We start from the raw sequence: 16,258 nt of genomic DNA, 5'->3' as shown, positions 1-16,258 counted from the left end.
TGGGGCGCTTGCAGCCATAATTTTGTTGATTAGATAGTGTTGGATGATAGGTTGGATTTGATGATCTTAAAGGTCTTTTCAATCCTGGTTTATTCTATTCTATTCTATATGCTCTCCTGCCATGCCTGGAAATGATGTGTGCCTTTTTTTAATGCCTCCTCTGCAAGGTTTAAAAGTTTGATTCTGAGTTCTCTGGCACCTTCTGACTGACAGTGGATGAAGGTGCAACAGGGATCATATCTGAGGCATACAGGTACAAGCTTGCCTGGTTTGTATATAGAGACAACGGAATCACCTACAAACCCAAGGATTTCTTTATTTTCTCATTCCCTTCCATTCTCTTTTCTCTTCCCCTCTAAACAATAAAAATCCAGTTGTTTTGGGGAAGAAGAAGGTCAGCATCACTCTTTGAAGGGAAATGAATCCTTAGACTTTTTATTGCTGTATCCAGAGCGACAAATGGAGTTCGGTAAACAAGAAGAGTGCTTATGACAAGTAGCTATAATGATTTTGCTGTTTTTCACTTGAAGGTACCTCAGAGGTCAATCATATGCCATTTTTATACTATCTCTCACTGTTGGTGGAGAATGGACAGCATTTCTCTAAAACATTTAAGAGAGGTATAATGGTTCAGGCTTCCTTTCACCAGAGTCAGAGCAAAAAATATCTCAGCTGCCCCAGGTGGTCTTATCAATTGATTTTGCTATGACTGTGTGCTTATATTGCTATAACGAATAGTGTGTTGGCACTTAATTCTAAATACTTCACCCATAAATTTTGTGTGAATCCAAACATTAGAAAGTGTCCTTCTCACTAGGCATTCATTTTTAGATGCTCTCCTGCACAATTGGGTGATTATGAAGCCATTCAGAAACACCTTGACATGACGAATAAAGAGAACAAGAGGAATCTCAGGAAGTTCAATGAAAGGAATTACCAAGTCTTTTTCCTAACCCCATACAGGCTGGGAAATGACTATCTGGAAAGCAGGTTTTCAGGAAAGGCCCTGGGGGTACTAGAGGACCCCAAGTTGAACCAGCAGCAACATGTATTTGTGACAAAGTAGCACAGCAGTCTCCCAGGCTGCATTAGGAAAATCCTTCCCAGCAGGTTAAGGAAGGTGATCATTCCCCTCTACTTAGCACTGGTGAGACACATATTGCAGTCCTGGGTCCAGTTCTGGACTTCCCTGGACAAAAGAGATGTGGACAAACTGGAGTGGATTCAGTGAAGTACCGTGAAGATGATGAAGGACTTGGAGTACCTGATGTATCAGGAAAGAGTAAGAAAGCTGTGACTTTTCAACCTGCAGAAGAGAAGTTTCAGGGGGATCTTATCAATGTGCAATAGGGAAGATGGAGCCTTGCTCATGGGGAAAGAGGCAGTGGGCACAAATTGAAACACAGGAAATTCTGCTTCAGCATAAAAGGAAAAGGTTTTGGTTTGGTTTGGTTTTAATGTGAGGGTGATCAAACTGGCACATGTTGACCAGAGAATCTGTGCAGTCCCCATCCCTGAATATATTTAAAACCAGATTAGATCCAGCAAAACCTGCTCCACTTGACTGAGCAGGTCATTGGTCCAGCTGATCTCCAGAAGTCCCTCCCAACCTCAGTGGTTTTTGTCTCTAAGCTGGGCAAACTTAAGCCATTGACCTGGAAGTGTTAAAGTTGCAAAGTCTGTAGGTTTGAAGGGGAGTGTTTGTTTTGGTGTGGTTGTATTTAATGCATATATAATTTAAGTGATAATATTTTGCTGTTTCCAAGAAAAGGAGAAAAAAGGCTGGGGAAAATACATTGTTTTTTAGAAAATGTAATATTGCAGGCTTTGTAATGATTTTCATAATTTATTGTGAATTAATGCTTTTTTATGTCAAAGAAGTTTTTCAGAGTCCCTGTAGCAATCTGCTGAAATCTGGAGGTGTTTTAAGCCTCCACAGATATGTCCTGACCTTTTAGCTGCAATGTTTTTCTGAGTTTCTGCCTTTAATAAACAAATGTTGTAGTCAGTCCTGACTTAAATCAAACTCAAATGAATGTTCAGCTTTGTTTTTCAATTGAACACAAAGTTGAAACACAGACAACCCTAAGCTGGAAAGAATGGGCAAAGAACTTTATCAAGGTTACAAAATAAGCCATATACCGTTAAGATATGCCAGAATGATGCATTGTCTGTGACTGAAAGAAGTAATTTGAAGCTAAACTTGAATATATAAAATAGGTGGCACTTTTATAACATTCTGGAAAATTGGGTTCTGATTTTTCAAACTAGGCAGTAAAAATAATGAGTCTTTTGATTAATTTGGCAATAATTTCTCTGTACCTCTGTGCCAGCTTGTGAAATGAAGATCATGCTGTCTAGTCTCACTAGATGATGGCTGTGAAGACAAATGCATTAATATTGTTAAGGTGCCTGGCTAATTTAAGGAGATCCCAGGAGGAAATGAATAATTTTATTATTCTGCACAACACTGGTAAAGTAAACCAGACAGCAGACCATATGCTGAATGGATAGGACAGAAAGAGAGCTCTAATAACCACTCCAGAAGTAAATAAAGCATATATCACTTCAGTGTGACAGAAGGGACCAAAGTGATGTTTGGCTTGATATTAATTTTATTATTATCTTACTCATGGGTGAAGGACCCAGGTAACCTTAATTAGAATACATATACATAGAATAAACCAGGTTGGAAGAGACCTTCAAGATCATCGTGTCCAACCCATCAACCAATCCAATACCACCTAAACAACGAACCCATGGCACCAAGCACCCCATCAAGTCTTCTCCTGAAAACCTCCAATGACGGCGACTCCACCACCTCCCCAGGCAGCCCATTCCAATGGGCAATCACTCTCTCTGTATAGAACTTTTTCCTAACATCCAGCCTGAACCTCCCCTGGCACAGCCTGAGACTGTGTCCTCCTGTTCTGGTACTGGCTGCCTGGGAGAAGAGACCAACATCCATCTGTCTACAACCTCCCTTCAGGTTGTTGTAGAGAGCAATAAGGTCACCCCTGAGTCTCCTCCTCTCCAGGCTAAGCAACCCCAGCTCCCTCAGCCTCTCCTCATAGGGCTTGTGTTCCAAATCCCTCACCAACTTTGTTGCTCTTCTCTGGACTCGTTCCAGCAAGTCAACATCCTTCCTAAACTGAGGGGCCCAGAATTATAGAGGTTGTGTATAATCTACATAATTTAATTACTATTCTCATGTGCTATGTCTTCTCTAAAGTCAAATTGTACTATGTATTTTGGTCTTTGAAAGAAGAAATCATCAGATCTTGTAAGAATGTTTCTGCACTGATCTTTTGAATTCTGAAGTTGTCCTTTTCCATGTACCCTGACTTTATTGCTTTAGTATCTTTTTGAAGACTGCTTGTCGTGCAGATTTAAAATCCCTTGCTTTGATACTTGCTTATCTGTTGCTTAAGGTTTCTGGGGTTTGGGCATTTGTTAGTTTTTATTGCTGTCAGACAAGATAAGTTTGAAGTCATGTTGTTTTAAAGAAGTGACAACTGCACATCTTTTCATCACTGAATGTGGTTGGCTGTTTATGTGCTGGTACATCTCTCTCTGTGTGTATATATATGTATCAGAGCATATTAAACCTTATTTTTACTTCACAGTCCTTGTGTTTCACACTAAGCAATAGGCTTTCCTGCTGTGTGTTTGTATATTTTTCCCATGTACATCACAATAATAAGTCATCTTGAGAGCTTTACACAGCTAAATTTCTGCCCTTTTGGAATTGTGTAAACTGTTTTGACATGTAAGCCACTTATAAGGCAAGCTGAGCTTCTGTAAGGAAAGCATTCCTAATGAGATTTGTAGTGTTAATTTTATTTTGATATATGAAGTAGATCTCACCATTGCCTTTGCATTCTTTAAAAAGACTTTAGTTGGAATGAAATAAAATTAAGGTGCTTTAAATTATCTTATCTTTGTAATTTCAGTGGCCGAACTGGGAAAATTCGAGTGCAGTCCCTGAAAATTGGCTTGATGTCGCTTTCTAAGGGCCTTCTGGAGGAGAAGTACAGATGTAAGAAAGAATATATTTTATCAAATGCATACTTTATATAATTAAGACATGTACATCAACAGCACAGACTGTAGCAAATTTTACAGTAAAACATTTCTCATGCCTATAGCAAGACAATTCACTTGTGAGCAAGATAATAATAGTTATATTCATTATCATCTGATGGAGAAAGCAGGGCTCATATTCTTACTAGAAAGTATTGATGTCAATTATGCACTGCCTTAATGCACACTTTGCACTCCCCCAAAGCAAAGGAGAATCTAGGTGTGGGGAAGCTAGGTAAGTATTCTATTTGACTGATTCTGTTCTCTTTTGACTGTGTTTGTTTTGTTTAGGGAAAAATCAAGCAAGTCAGCATTGATTGGAACGGAGTGATATGTTTGATAATGCAAAGAAATAGATCAAATTCCAACAATTGTACTTTGTGGTCTAGGAGGAAGATGATCTGAACTCTGAAAATAGTTTTCCAGTATACAGTTTTCCAGTCCTTTCTGCCAGAACTGTACAAGGAAATTTTAAATTATGCTGGCTAAAGTAATCTCACAAGTTTAAGAAATACTTAGTAGAATAAAAATATTTCACAAAAATAATTGCAGGATTGAGTAATGTTGTGATAAAACAACACAGCAGAAGAGTTTGGCCACTCTATAAGAGCATCCCAGGTGATGGACAGTTATGCGTTATGAACTTGTATTTAAGGTGATGGACTTCAGGGTTGACATGAGAATGTAATTTTAATTTTTCAAAGTCCTAATTACTTTAGAAGAAAGACTGAATCCTCCATTAAGAATGACTGCTCTTGAAAAGTATTTTTCTTGTGCTTGTTCCTGAAGACCAAGCACATGTCTGGGTGTTCCTGTGAAAAAAAAATCGACCTGCAAATGTAACTGAGTTTCTGTGAGCTAGTTGCATCTGTGTTTCTTTTCTGTTGATGAGGCCAGGGAGTGGTCTGGCTGTACCCATATTATGCTCATTCACCTTTCTCCCTAGAACATGAATTTCACATGTGAGCTACTTACTGGAAATGATCATAGACCCTGCCTAACCCTCAAAAAATTGCTGTCTGTTTTGAGGGAAAGAGTTAGTTGATTTTGATCAAAATCATGACAAACACGCTTCCAGCAGCTTAATGGTACAGGTGAACACACTCCAGTGTCCCAGGCTTAGCCACTGGTGCTAGTACTTAGCTCACAGATATAGAAGTGACCCTAGAAAACAAAAATAAACACTCAAGGTGCACATGACAAAAGGTAATACTAGTTTAGTTCCAAAATACTCAGAGCACAATAAACAAAGCACTGTTTCTTTTTAACACCAGTTATTCATACATTGCTACTGGACTTCAGAATACTGTTGGAAAAGCATAACATTTTTCCATTGTAGTGCCCCTTACGTTCTAGGAAGGTAAACTTTAATGTCAGCTGAGTGTTTGTAACAGCAAAATATGTAATTTGATGTGTGATTATTCAAAAAATATATTATGCCTAGTCATGCAATAAGAAGACAAATGATATCTCAGTATGGTTTTCCTGAAGGCCAACAGGAGTTTTTCTTCCTTCCATTTTCTTTACTGTTAGAGGTAGAAAGAAGTCATAGAACCATATAATAAGTGGGACTACATTGGTATGCATTTCACTCTTACCTGGCCTCATTTTTAATACAGAAAGTCCAGACAGGCAGCAGAAATAGTTTTATTTACTATCCAACCACATAAAGTTTTATTTACTGTTTAGATTTGTAGATTTTATGTTATATCATTTAATGCATAAAGATTGTAGGATACGAGGTGGATAAGAAGGGCTACTTGAAAAATCTCAACTGTGAAGCTGAGATTTCAAGTGATATACAACATCCTTGGCTTGTGACCTTTGTTTTTTGGATTTTTATTCTTACTGTTACATTTGCATTGTTCATTTTCAAGCCATTTGGAACCAATACTGATAATTGAAAAACAAAAAAAGGGGAAAAATAATCAGCTTCATGTTTGTAACAATGCAGCATAAAATTTGTGTCATGTATGTCTTGCTCCTGACTATCTTGATACCATTTTGTTAGGAATTTAATCAACTTTTCAACATTTTCAACTGCCCCCTTCTATACCAGCTGATAAGTACTCTTTTTTTCACGTTGTCCATCGAAATTGCAGTTTGAGTCTCCATGGCTGTCATCATCGAAATACGAATTTCAGGATGTATTTAATTTAACTGGTTTGGGTTTTTTCCCCCTTGATTCTGCTTTTTGGGTTTTGGGGGAGGAGTTGGGGGGGGTTTCCTTTTTCTTTTTTTTCTTTTTCTTTTCCCTATGTCTTGGGTCTGAATAATCCTTCCTTCTGCCTCATCAGTCATTCTTGTCATTTTGTTAGTCGCTTATGTAGTTCAACCTTTATATCAATGTATTTTGTATGTAAATTTGTATAATATATATGTACTTCTTAAACTCCTTTTCTAAGGTTTGTGACTTCTGACAATGGTGACATGGGCTCCCTTTTCCCACTGGCATGAGTACTGTGTCCAAATGCTCCTTGTCAGAGCATCCTCCCATACATCCGTCGCTGCAGAGCTGCTCACACCATGCCTCCTTTGACAGGGAATAGTTTGTGGGTTACCTTAAGGAGGTAGGGCAGATAGCAGGACAATTTTGGCTTTCCATACCTTTAGTTTAGGAGCTTCTACTCCTGTATGTACCCTCAAAGACATTGAAAGTTATGGACTTCATCAAGGCCTTTGACACTGTCCCCCACAGCAAAATCCTGGCCAAGCTGTCAGCCCGTGGCTTGGACAGCAGCACTGTGCTGGGTTAGGAACTGGCTGGAGGGCCGAGCCCAGAGAGTGGTGGTGAATGGTGCCACATCCAGCTGGCAGCCAGTCACTAGTGGTGTCCCCCAGGGATCAGTGCTGGGCCCCATCCTGTTCAATATCTTGACTGATGATCTGGACGAGGGAATTGAGTCCATTATCAGTAAATTTGCAGATGACACCAAGCTAGGAGCAGATGTTGATCTGTTAGAGGGTAGGAGGGCTCTGCAGGGGGACCTCGACAGGCTGGACAGATGGGCAGAGTCCAGCGGCATGAGATTTAACGCATCTAAGTGCCGGGTTCATCACATTGGCCACAACAACCCCATGCAGTGCTACAGGCTGGGGTCAGAGTGGCTGGAGAGCGACCAGACAGAAAGGGACCTGGGGGTAGTGGTTGGTAGTAGGCTGAACATGAGCCTGCAGTGTGCCCAGGTGGCCAAGAAGGCCAATGGCATCCTGGCCTGTATCAGGAACAGTGTGGCCAGCAGGAACAGGGAGGTCATTCTGCCCCTGTACTCAGCAGTGGTTAGGCCACACCTTGAGTTCCGTGTCCAGTTCTGGGCCCCTCAATTTAGGAAGGATGTTGACTTGCTGGAGCGTGTCCAGAGAAGGGCAACAAAGTTGGTGAGGGGTCTGGAGCACAAGCCCTATGAGGAGAGGCTGAGGGAGCTGGGGCTGCTTAGCTTGGAGAAGAGGAGGCTCAGTGGCGACCTTATTGCTGTCTACAACTACCTGAAGGGAGGTTGTAGCCAGGTGGGGGTTGGTCTCTTCTCCCAGACAGCCAGCACCAGAACAAGAGGACACAGCCTCAAGCTGTGCCAGGGGAGGTTTAAGCTAGATGTTAGGATGAAATTCATCACAGAAAGAGTGATTTGCCATTGGAATGTGCTGCCCAGGGAAGTGGTGGAGTCACCATCACTGGAGGTGTTTAAGAAGAGACTGGATGGGGAACTTAGTGCCACGGTTTAGTTGATTAGATGGTGTTGGATGATAGGTTGGACTTGATGATCTCAAAGTTCTTTTCCAACCTGGTTTATTCTATTCCATTCCATTCCATTCCATTCCATTCCATTCCATTCCATTCCATTCCATTCCATCCCTCCCTTCCTCTTGAACACTCACTTGTTATGACATAGCTGTCACTGAAGTTTTACTTGTCTTGTAAGGGGAATGTTTTGCAGGCTTTTGAACTCTTCAAAGGTATTTGCTGATTTCCTATTTGGATCAGCTCTGGCTAATCACTCCTGCAACACTGTTTTTTCTCTCTTTACTATCTCCCAATCAACTGAAGTTTTAGGGTTTAGGAAAGAATAGTAAGGGGTTTGTATGCTGTCAGTTGTTTTTTTTAAACTGACTCTTAGAAACTGGAAGACTACCCCAACCACAGCTGAAGAAGCTAGTCAGGATCTGGGATTGCCTAGATAAGCCTGCAGCCATGCAGTACTCGTTCTGTCCCCACTGTTGTTTGTAGGGATCTTTTTCTCACCGCTGAGTGCTGAAGAGGTAGCATTTGTTTGACAAGGCAAGAAAGAGGTGAGAAAAGGAACTCTACAAATTCATTCAATCATCTGGATTTCCATTTTGTGAAATTGGGGATCTCATCAAGATGCATAAGTATCTGAGTGGTGTGTGTCAAGTGGATGGGGCCAAGCTCTTTTTGGTGGGGCACAGTAATATGACAAGAAACAACAGGTTGAAACTTGAACATAGAAGATTTCGCTTCAACATGAGGGGAAACTTCTTTACAGTGAGGATGATGGAGCACTGGAACAGGCTGCCCAGAGAGGTTGTGGAGTCTTCTTCTCTGAAGACTGTCAAAACCCAACTGAATGCATTCCTGTGCAGATTAACCTAAGTGATCCTGCTTTGGCAGTGGAGTTGGACCTGATGATCTCTGGAGGACCCTTCCAAGCTCCAATATACTGTGATACTGTGAAGTCTTTATTCCGCCTCAACCTCCTTTGCCAACAAAAAAGTACAAGACGACTTTCTGTTCTGTTTCTCAATCAAAAGTGCAGTCAGACCAAATTTTCAAATTTTATTTATTTCTAATCCATTAATGATTGATCTGGTAGGAAACATGAAAAGTAAGGGAATAGTATTAATGGATTTGGGGCTTTTTTTGTCTTTTAAGATTACTTGAAGCTTTAATTCCAGCTGTCCACTGACTGTAGAAAGAGAATGTAAAAGCCAACTGGAATGAACACAAAAAAGATTCACTTCCATTTCTTCTGTAATTTGTATCGGTCACAGAACTTCAAAGCATTTCTGAGATGATGTCAATGCTTAAGAGATTTTAAAAAGAGATTCATCTCGTTACTTAATGTACATGGGTACTAAGTTCATAAATCAAGGATTGTTGGCAGAAATGTTAAAAATTTTAGCTGAAAGTTTTAACACTTAAAAATCTCCAAAGAAATGTGTTATGAAAGATTATCTGTACTGCAGACAAGCCTATTAATTTAGTGCTTTCCTATAACTCTTAAGTAAGTGCAAGCAATATCTTTCTTCCCAGTGTCTGTATCTTGATTCCTTTCAGCCTCTGTTTTTTCCTGTTGTTAGTCATCCCAGAAGTCCACTTAGACTGCAGGGCGTGACACCTACCTTAGGAAAAGGGAATCAATCAAAGGAAAAATATATGGGTGCGGAGTTAGTTATCCAGGAAACAAGTGTGATTAATGTTAAGCTCAAGTTGTCTTTCTGGCTGCTTCTCTTGCTTTAAGCTATTTCACATGGCCAGCTGTGACTTGTGGTAATTTCTTGTCTTAGTTCAGAGCAATTGTGCTTCTGTCCCCAGCCAACCAAAGGATGGCATAGATTTTAGCACAAAGTACGGATTTCTGAAATACTGTTTCCTTCTTCATAAAATCATGGAGTATGTGTGGGAAGGGACGTTTAAAGATCATCTGGTCCAAGCCCCCTCTAATGTGCAGGGACATCTTTAACTAGATCAGATTGCTCAGAGCCCCTGAGCAATTCAACCTGACTGTAAATGTTTCTGGGGACGGGGCTTTTCCTACCTCTCTGGGAAACCTGTTCAAGTTTTTCATCAGCCTTGTTTTAAAAAATTCCTTATATCAGGTTTGAATCTACCCTCTTTTGGTTTTAAGCAATTACCCCTTGTTCTATTGCAACAAGCCCTGCTGAAAAGTTTGTTGCCAGCTTTATTTTAAGCCCCCTTTAAGTAATGAAAGGCCACAGTAAAGTCTCTCTGGTGCCACTGCCTTCTTCAGGCTGAACACCCCCAACTCTCCCAGCCTGTCTTCATAGGAGAGGTGCTTCAGCCTTTGATTATCTTTATGGCACTCCTCTAGACCTTCTCCATCAGGTCCATGTCCCCTTTGTGCTGAACACTCCAGAGCTGGATGCAGTACTCCAAATGGGTTTTCACCTGAGTGGAGTAGAGGGACAGAATTACCTCCCTTGACCTGCTGGGTATACTTCTCTTGTTTCAGCCCAGGATGCAGTTTGCCTTGTAGGCCATGAGTGCACAATGCTGGCTCATGTTCAGCTTTTCATCTACCAGTTGTTCTCCACAAGACTACTTTCAATCACATCATCCCCTACCCCGTAACAATACCAGGGATTGCCCCAACCCAGGTGCTGGTCCTTGCACTTGGCCACCTCAAACTTCGTGAGTTCCAGTATGGGCCCATTTCTCAAGCTTGTCCAGGTCAGCTTATCCTCTGAATCTAAGGCTCAGGTGTGTCAGCTGAACCACTGAACTTAATGTTATCAGCAAACTGGCTGAGGGTGCGTTCAATCCCATTGTCTGTGCTATTGATGAAAATGCTAAGCAGTGCTGGTCCCATTAAGGACACCTGAGAGACATCGGTTACTGTAGATCTCCATCTGGACATTGAACCATTGACCACTACCCTCTGAATGTGACAGCCTAACTCAATTTCTCATGCACCAAATAATCTATTGATCACATCTGTATCTTTCCACTTTAGAGAGAAGTATGTTGTGGGTGACTGAATCAAAGGCTTTACAGAAGTCCAGATAGACAACATCCATAGTTCTTTCCTTGTCCACTTATGCAGTCACTCCATCATAGAAGACCATTAGAACGGTCAGGCAGGACTTGCCTTGGTGAGGCCCAGTTTTAAAAATGGCTGTAATGTTTCCCTTTTTTTAGTCACTGGGGAGTTCACCTAACTGCCATGACTTTTCAAATATCATGGAAAGTAGTTTGGCAGCTACATCATCCAATTCCCTGAGGACTCTGGGATGCATCTTGTCAGGTTCCATAGACATACATATGTTGCAGTTCCTCAGATGGTCACGAACCTGATCTTCTCTTACAGTGGGAAGGTCTTTGCTCTCCCAATCTTCATGGTGCCATCCATGGCTCAGGAGGTGTGGCAAGAGAGATTGTGAGCAAAGACTGAGGCAAAAAAGTTTTGAATACCTCAGTCTTCTCCTTGTCTGTTGTTACCAGTTTATCAGTGTGCTCTTCAGAGTGGGTACATTTCCTCTGACCTTCCTTTTCTGGTTGACATACCTGTAGAAGGCCTTTTTATTATTCTTTACATCCCTTGCCAAATACAGCTCTAGTTGCACATCAGCCTTCCTGACGCCATCCCTGTACTCTTTCCAGGATAGCTATCCTTGCTTCTACTGCCTGTGTACTTCCCTCTTGCTCTTTAGTTTGCCTAGTGTGTCTTGATTGGTCCTCATCTGATTTCTTGCACCTCAGGATTGAGAACTTTTGCCCTCTATGGAAAGTCTCCTTCCACACTAACAACATAGAAAACATAGCAAATATTAGGGGAGCAGTGTGGATTAGAACAAAAAGGGGTTGGATTTTGTGTTGTCTCTCTTGTTTCATTATGCACCTGCTCATAAGTAAAACAGGAGTTGCCATGTACAGTTGTACCATGAGATGCCATGAGAAGCCAAGTAGTTTAATTAATCTGCCTTATTTTTCTCATTAGCGTGATTACACATCAGGAAAACACAAAGTAATCAAGATTAGGTGAGGGTAAATGTTGTAAAGGGGACAGTGGCCACCTGTAACCACGGTTACAAAAATTATAAAACTCAAGCTGCAGCGTTACTGAGTAAGAGGGAGTGTACATGGAAATGAAATGAGCTGGTGCCTCTTGATGTGTTGCAGATCTCTTCAAGGAGGTGGCAGGCCCCACAGAAATGTGTGACCAGAGGCAGCTGGGCCTGCTGCTTCATGATGCCATCCAGATCCCACGGCAGCTTGGGGAAGTGGCAGCCTTTGGTGGCAGCAACATTGAACCCAGTGTGCGTAGTTGCTTCCAACAGGTAGGATAACAAAGACCTTCATGTGAAAAAAAACCAACAACTCTGTGAAATCTTATGGTTCACTTTTACAGGGTGTAAAAAAAGGAGATGAATATAAACACATCCATTTTTTTGAACAGAAATGAATACACTTCTGCAACTGAATGTGGGAAGTTTTTGTGAAAATGCAGCTGTAAAAGATGGCTTACAGTTTAGGAGAGGATCAAACTGATTACATTTAGCAAAAAGAATCTATAGATCTTTGTGGGTTTGACAATATCGGATGCTTTAAAAGCTGTTAAATCTGTAGCAACCAATTTTACTTCTTTGCATTGTTCAAAGCAACCTGATACTGTGAAAACAATGTGCTCTTCCCTGCTGGAACAAGGTATGAGCTCAACAGAACAAGAGAACGATATTGATAGTAGTTTTTGACCTTGTGCATCGGGAAATTATTTTGCGTTATTTTACTGACAAAAGACTTCGGAGTTGCATGAAACTTCAAACATAGTCTCATGTATATATTGTGAGCCTTCGTGCAGCATATCAGAATGTGGAATAAAGCTGTGTTACAGCCTGCTGTCCTGTTCCAGAATGATGCAGGGGATTAATGAGGCTGTAAGGAGCATCTGTCTCTTTAAAGAAGATGAGATTTAGAAAGAGGATTTTGTAATGGAACAAAACCTAAGACATTGTCAATAATGTTTAAGGCTCTGACTGTTTGCTAGTGATAATTATACTGCTTCAGTGTGTTATTTCTGTCAAATTGGCTACTGTGAGCACTTTCAGAAATTATGTGTGGATTAAAAATTCACTATGGCATTTATAGAACTACTGACTTTAATTCTTATTTTAATGAATTGGACATTAAATATGGTGAACATTTAGAGTGTTTTTGTTTTGCCATTCTTTCATAGACATTTCCACAATTTCATCCAGTGCTTTGAAAAAATCTGATATGCTATCTTTTTTTTCCAGAACAATTAGATTCATTTCTGGATTCTGAGATGATCAGAGTTGGAAGAGTGTCCATATTATGAATAATTTCGTAGATCTTAATGGAAGTTGATTTGACCAATTAACCATGTAAAGGCTCCCCTGAGGTTTTAGCACTGCAGCTTTAGACACTAAGGAATGCTGCTTGACAAACCTGTCACTGGCCTCAAGTGGTTCAAGTCACACTGAAATAAATTATTCATTTGTTAGTGACAAGCTTTTTCTGTCACAGAGGAATTATCTTTATGCCTCTCAAGGATCTTCCCCATCTCCCACGTTGTTCAATTATGAATGAGCAGTACTAGAAAGGTAGTGTTTAAATACTTATGTGATATTTCCATTACACTGTTGATGAGATTGCATCCCTCTTCTCATATGAAGTACTCAAATTCAGTCCCTGGTCATTAAGAGAGCACAGAGAAGGTCTGCCAGTTTCTTCAGCCTAGTGAAAACAGGTATTTTACTGGTGGAGAAAGGACATTATTCTGTTTTGTTTCATGCTGCTCCATCCTACTGACAAAAATTGACTTGGATATGACCAGGTTAAGAAACCTTGTGTTACTTCCAATCATGCTTTACAATTTAGCTTCCATTTTAGGTGGTCTTCTGTTACTTCCAATGACCTCAGAAAGATGACCTCTGTCCTTATTGCTGACGAAGTTGATTAATATAATACTATTATAACTAAGTTTCTCTGGTTGCTGCAACTTAGAACGTGGAAGCATGTTTGTTCACTTCTTAAAACACTCATGTTAATACTTTATCTCTGCTGTCTTCTTGCAGTGACTGCTTGTAAATGACAAACTTCTTTCTTTCTATTTCTCTACCTCTTTGTTTGTTTTGCCTGTTCATTTAATGCACTAACTTGAAAGAATACCATGCAAGCACTGATGACTTCTAGCAAACTGATACTTATCATAACTCAAAAACTAGCCATGTCTTTAGTGTGTTTGAAGTGCAGAACACCCTTCTCTTTCATGCTCATGCTTCTTTCTCCAGTCCTTTCAGTTCAGAGATGGCTTTACTGTGGACTCCATTACTCCTTTACTATGTGCTTCCTCTTCATTGCTATCTATTACAGCTGTTTTTTCCACTGTATTCTTATTAAGTTATTCTCTTTATTTGAATTTAATCAAGGTTATTTCTTGTATCCTATAACTGGTTTTACAGTAACCTGGCATAGAAAGGATTTCTATGGAAAATCTTCTTGCGTGTGTGCTGTTTTTTTGGTTTTTAATTTGGATGTTGTAGGGGTTTTTTTCTCTCTCCACAGAACCATAATAAGCCAGAAATAACTGTAAAGCAGTTTATAGATTGGATGCGCTTAGAGCCACAGTCTATGGTATGGCTACCAGTTCTACACCGTGTGGCTGCAGCAGAAACAGCAAAACATCAGGCCAAGTGCAACATCTGTAAAGAATGTCCAATTGTTGGCTTTAGGTAAGAGGGTGAAACTTGGGTGCAAGGTTTCTCACACTTTTAAGTCTTCCAACAAGTACAATTCTTTGTTTCCCCTCTATTTCTCTTCCTTAAGATGGATTTTGCCACCCATGATGTGGCTACAGCGTGACTTGAGTTGTGTGTTGTTGGCTCCCACAGTACTGCTGTTAGACATCCAATGGTCTTGTGACTGACAAGTGTGCAGGGCAGGCTATTGTGAGGTGTTGTGGCATTGGTAGATCCAAGGGATAGGAAATTATGTGTAAGTGCAGTCTATGTGTTCTATAGGATAAGATGAAAAAGAGCTGATCAGTAATAAAAAAACATGGGCTTCCTGTCTCCTCTTTAAGGCCTGGAAACTTGTGCCAGGCAATATTAAACACATTTGAATAGCAATCTTCCCTTGCTTAGCAGTCATTGATATGTTACGGTGATAAGACTTGCACAGTTCCTACCTCAAGCATTGGATGCAATCTTAAGTCATCTGTTCAAAGGAAGCTGGGAATTCTAAGAGAAAAATCTGCACATGGGATATTCTCCATGTTATCCTTCTAAGATCTGTGATTTTACTGTGAAATCCTGGGGCATGAGATAGTTGGTACTGTTAGTGAGTACAACTAACATATCTGTGAATCGATTGCTCCAGTGTATAAAGTGATTCAAAATTTAAAAAATATTTTAAAAAATTAAAAGTAGAGACTGACATTTTCCTCTGCTAGCATGAAGCTGAGTGTGTTATTTAGGAATGGCATGAATCAGTCTTGTAAATGATTTTAAGACTTTTATTTAGGTATCTAGGCAGATGAGTAATTTTTGTTCCCCATGCTTCCTGTTTCTCCTTCTTTCTGTTGTCTTACCGGATAATAACATGAATTCTGTGGTCAGATTCATCATACCTAACTGTCATCATATGCTGGCTTTAGTCAGTGTTAGACAAATGAGCTAGCAATCTTGTTCTTTTAATATAGATATGCAAGTACTTCCAAAAGTAATGAAACTGATCCAACTTTGTTCCCTGCCTTAAAAGGAGATGAAAGTCCTCTAAATGTTCCTAGTTTTCTTCATTAATGCTGGAGGGAGCATAGGGTCACAAAGCTTCAGCTCAGATACCTTTGAGATGCTAGATTTGCACTGACGACTCTTGTCTGTACTGAAATACTCTGTGTAAAGAAGGAGTGTAGAAATAGAAAAGAAGAGAGAAGGAGACAAAGGAGTGTCTCATTCTAACTGATTTCTACAATGAAGGTAAAGATCTGCAACAACAAGCACCTAGCATCTTCACAGAAGGTAGATGTGGCCATTTAATAGACAAGCTTTCAGTAAAAATTATAAACAGTTGCATCAGCATTCTTAAAAGTGAACCTTTACATTTGTAGATACATTCTCTTGCAAAATAAAACATAAAACTCAGCAGGGGAATAATGTGGATTGGTGCTGAAAACTACTCTCAAGAAGCAATTTAATTTAAACTTTAACTACTCAGTAGCTATTCAATTTGATTCAGTTAGCTCATTTTAGTTTCATACAAATGATACAACCTCATCCAGTCAGAACAACCATACTATAAGAAAAAGTGGGCAGAATCTGGAATTGAATTCTTGCTTTAGTCAGATTTAGTTGAAAAACAAAAACAACTGAGTTCTTGATGGATAGATTTAATACAGAGGATAATGGATAAGTTTGTTACCTCTTGAAGTTTTAAATTTAATCTTATTTTTATAATACA

At 40.0% G+C, this 16,258-nt stretch overlaps 1 protein-coding gene across 5 annotated transcripts in view; it reads left to right on the top strand.

Moving 5' to 3' along the window:
• Positions 1-16,258, top strand: part of UTRN (utrophin) — a 387,861-nt gene that overhangs the window by 337,537 nt on the left and 34,066 nt on the right. For all 5 annotated transcript variants that reach the window (XR_008462314.1, XM_054162750.1, XM_054162746.1 and 2 more), the window contains 3 exons: positions 3,954-4,039; positions 11,960-12,117; positions 14,366-14,532. Coding sequence is in view for 4 of the 5 variants with exons in the window: in XM_054162750.1 (XP_054018725.1) it covers positions 3,954-4,039; positions 11,960-12,117; positions 14,366-14,532 (411 nt within the window). In the remaining variant the exon portion in view is untranslated. The remainder of the gene's footprint in view (positions 1-3,953; positions 4,040-11,959; positions 12,118-14,365; positions 14,533-16,258) is intronic.

The sequence above is a fragment of the Dryobates pubescens genome, chromosome 6 (assembly GCF_014839835.1).
Source record: "Dryobates pubescens isolate bDryPub1 chromosome 6, bDryPub1.pri, whole genome shotgun sequence".
Taxonomy (NCBI): domain Eukaryota; kingdom Metazoa; phylum Chordata; class Aves; order Piciformes; family Picidae; genus Dryobates; species Dryobates pubescens.
The sequence above is the reverse complement of the archived record's forward strand: the minus strand, read 5'-3'. Positions and strand labels throughout refer to the sequence as shown.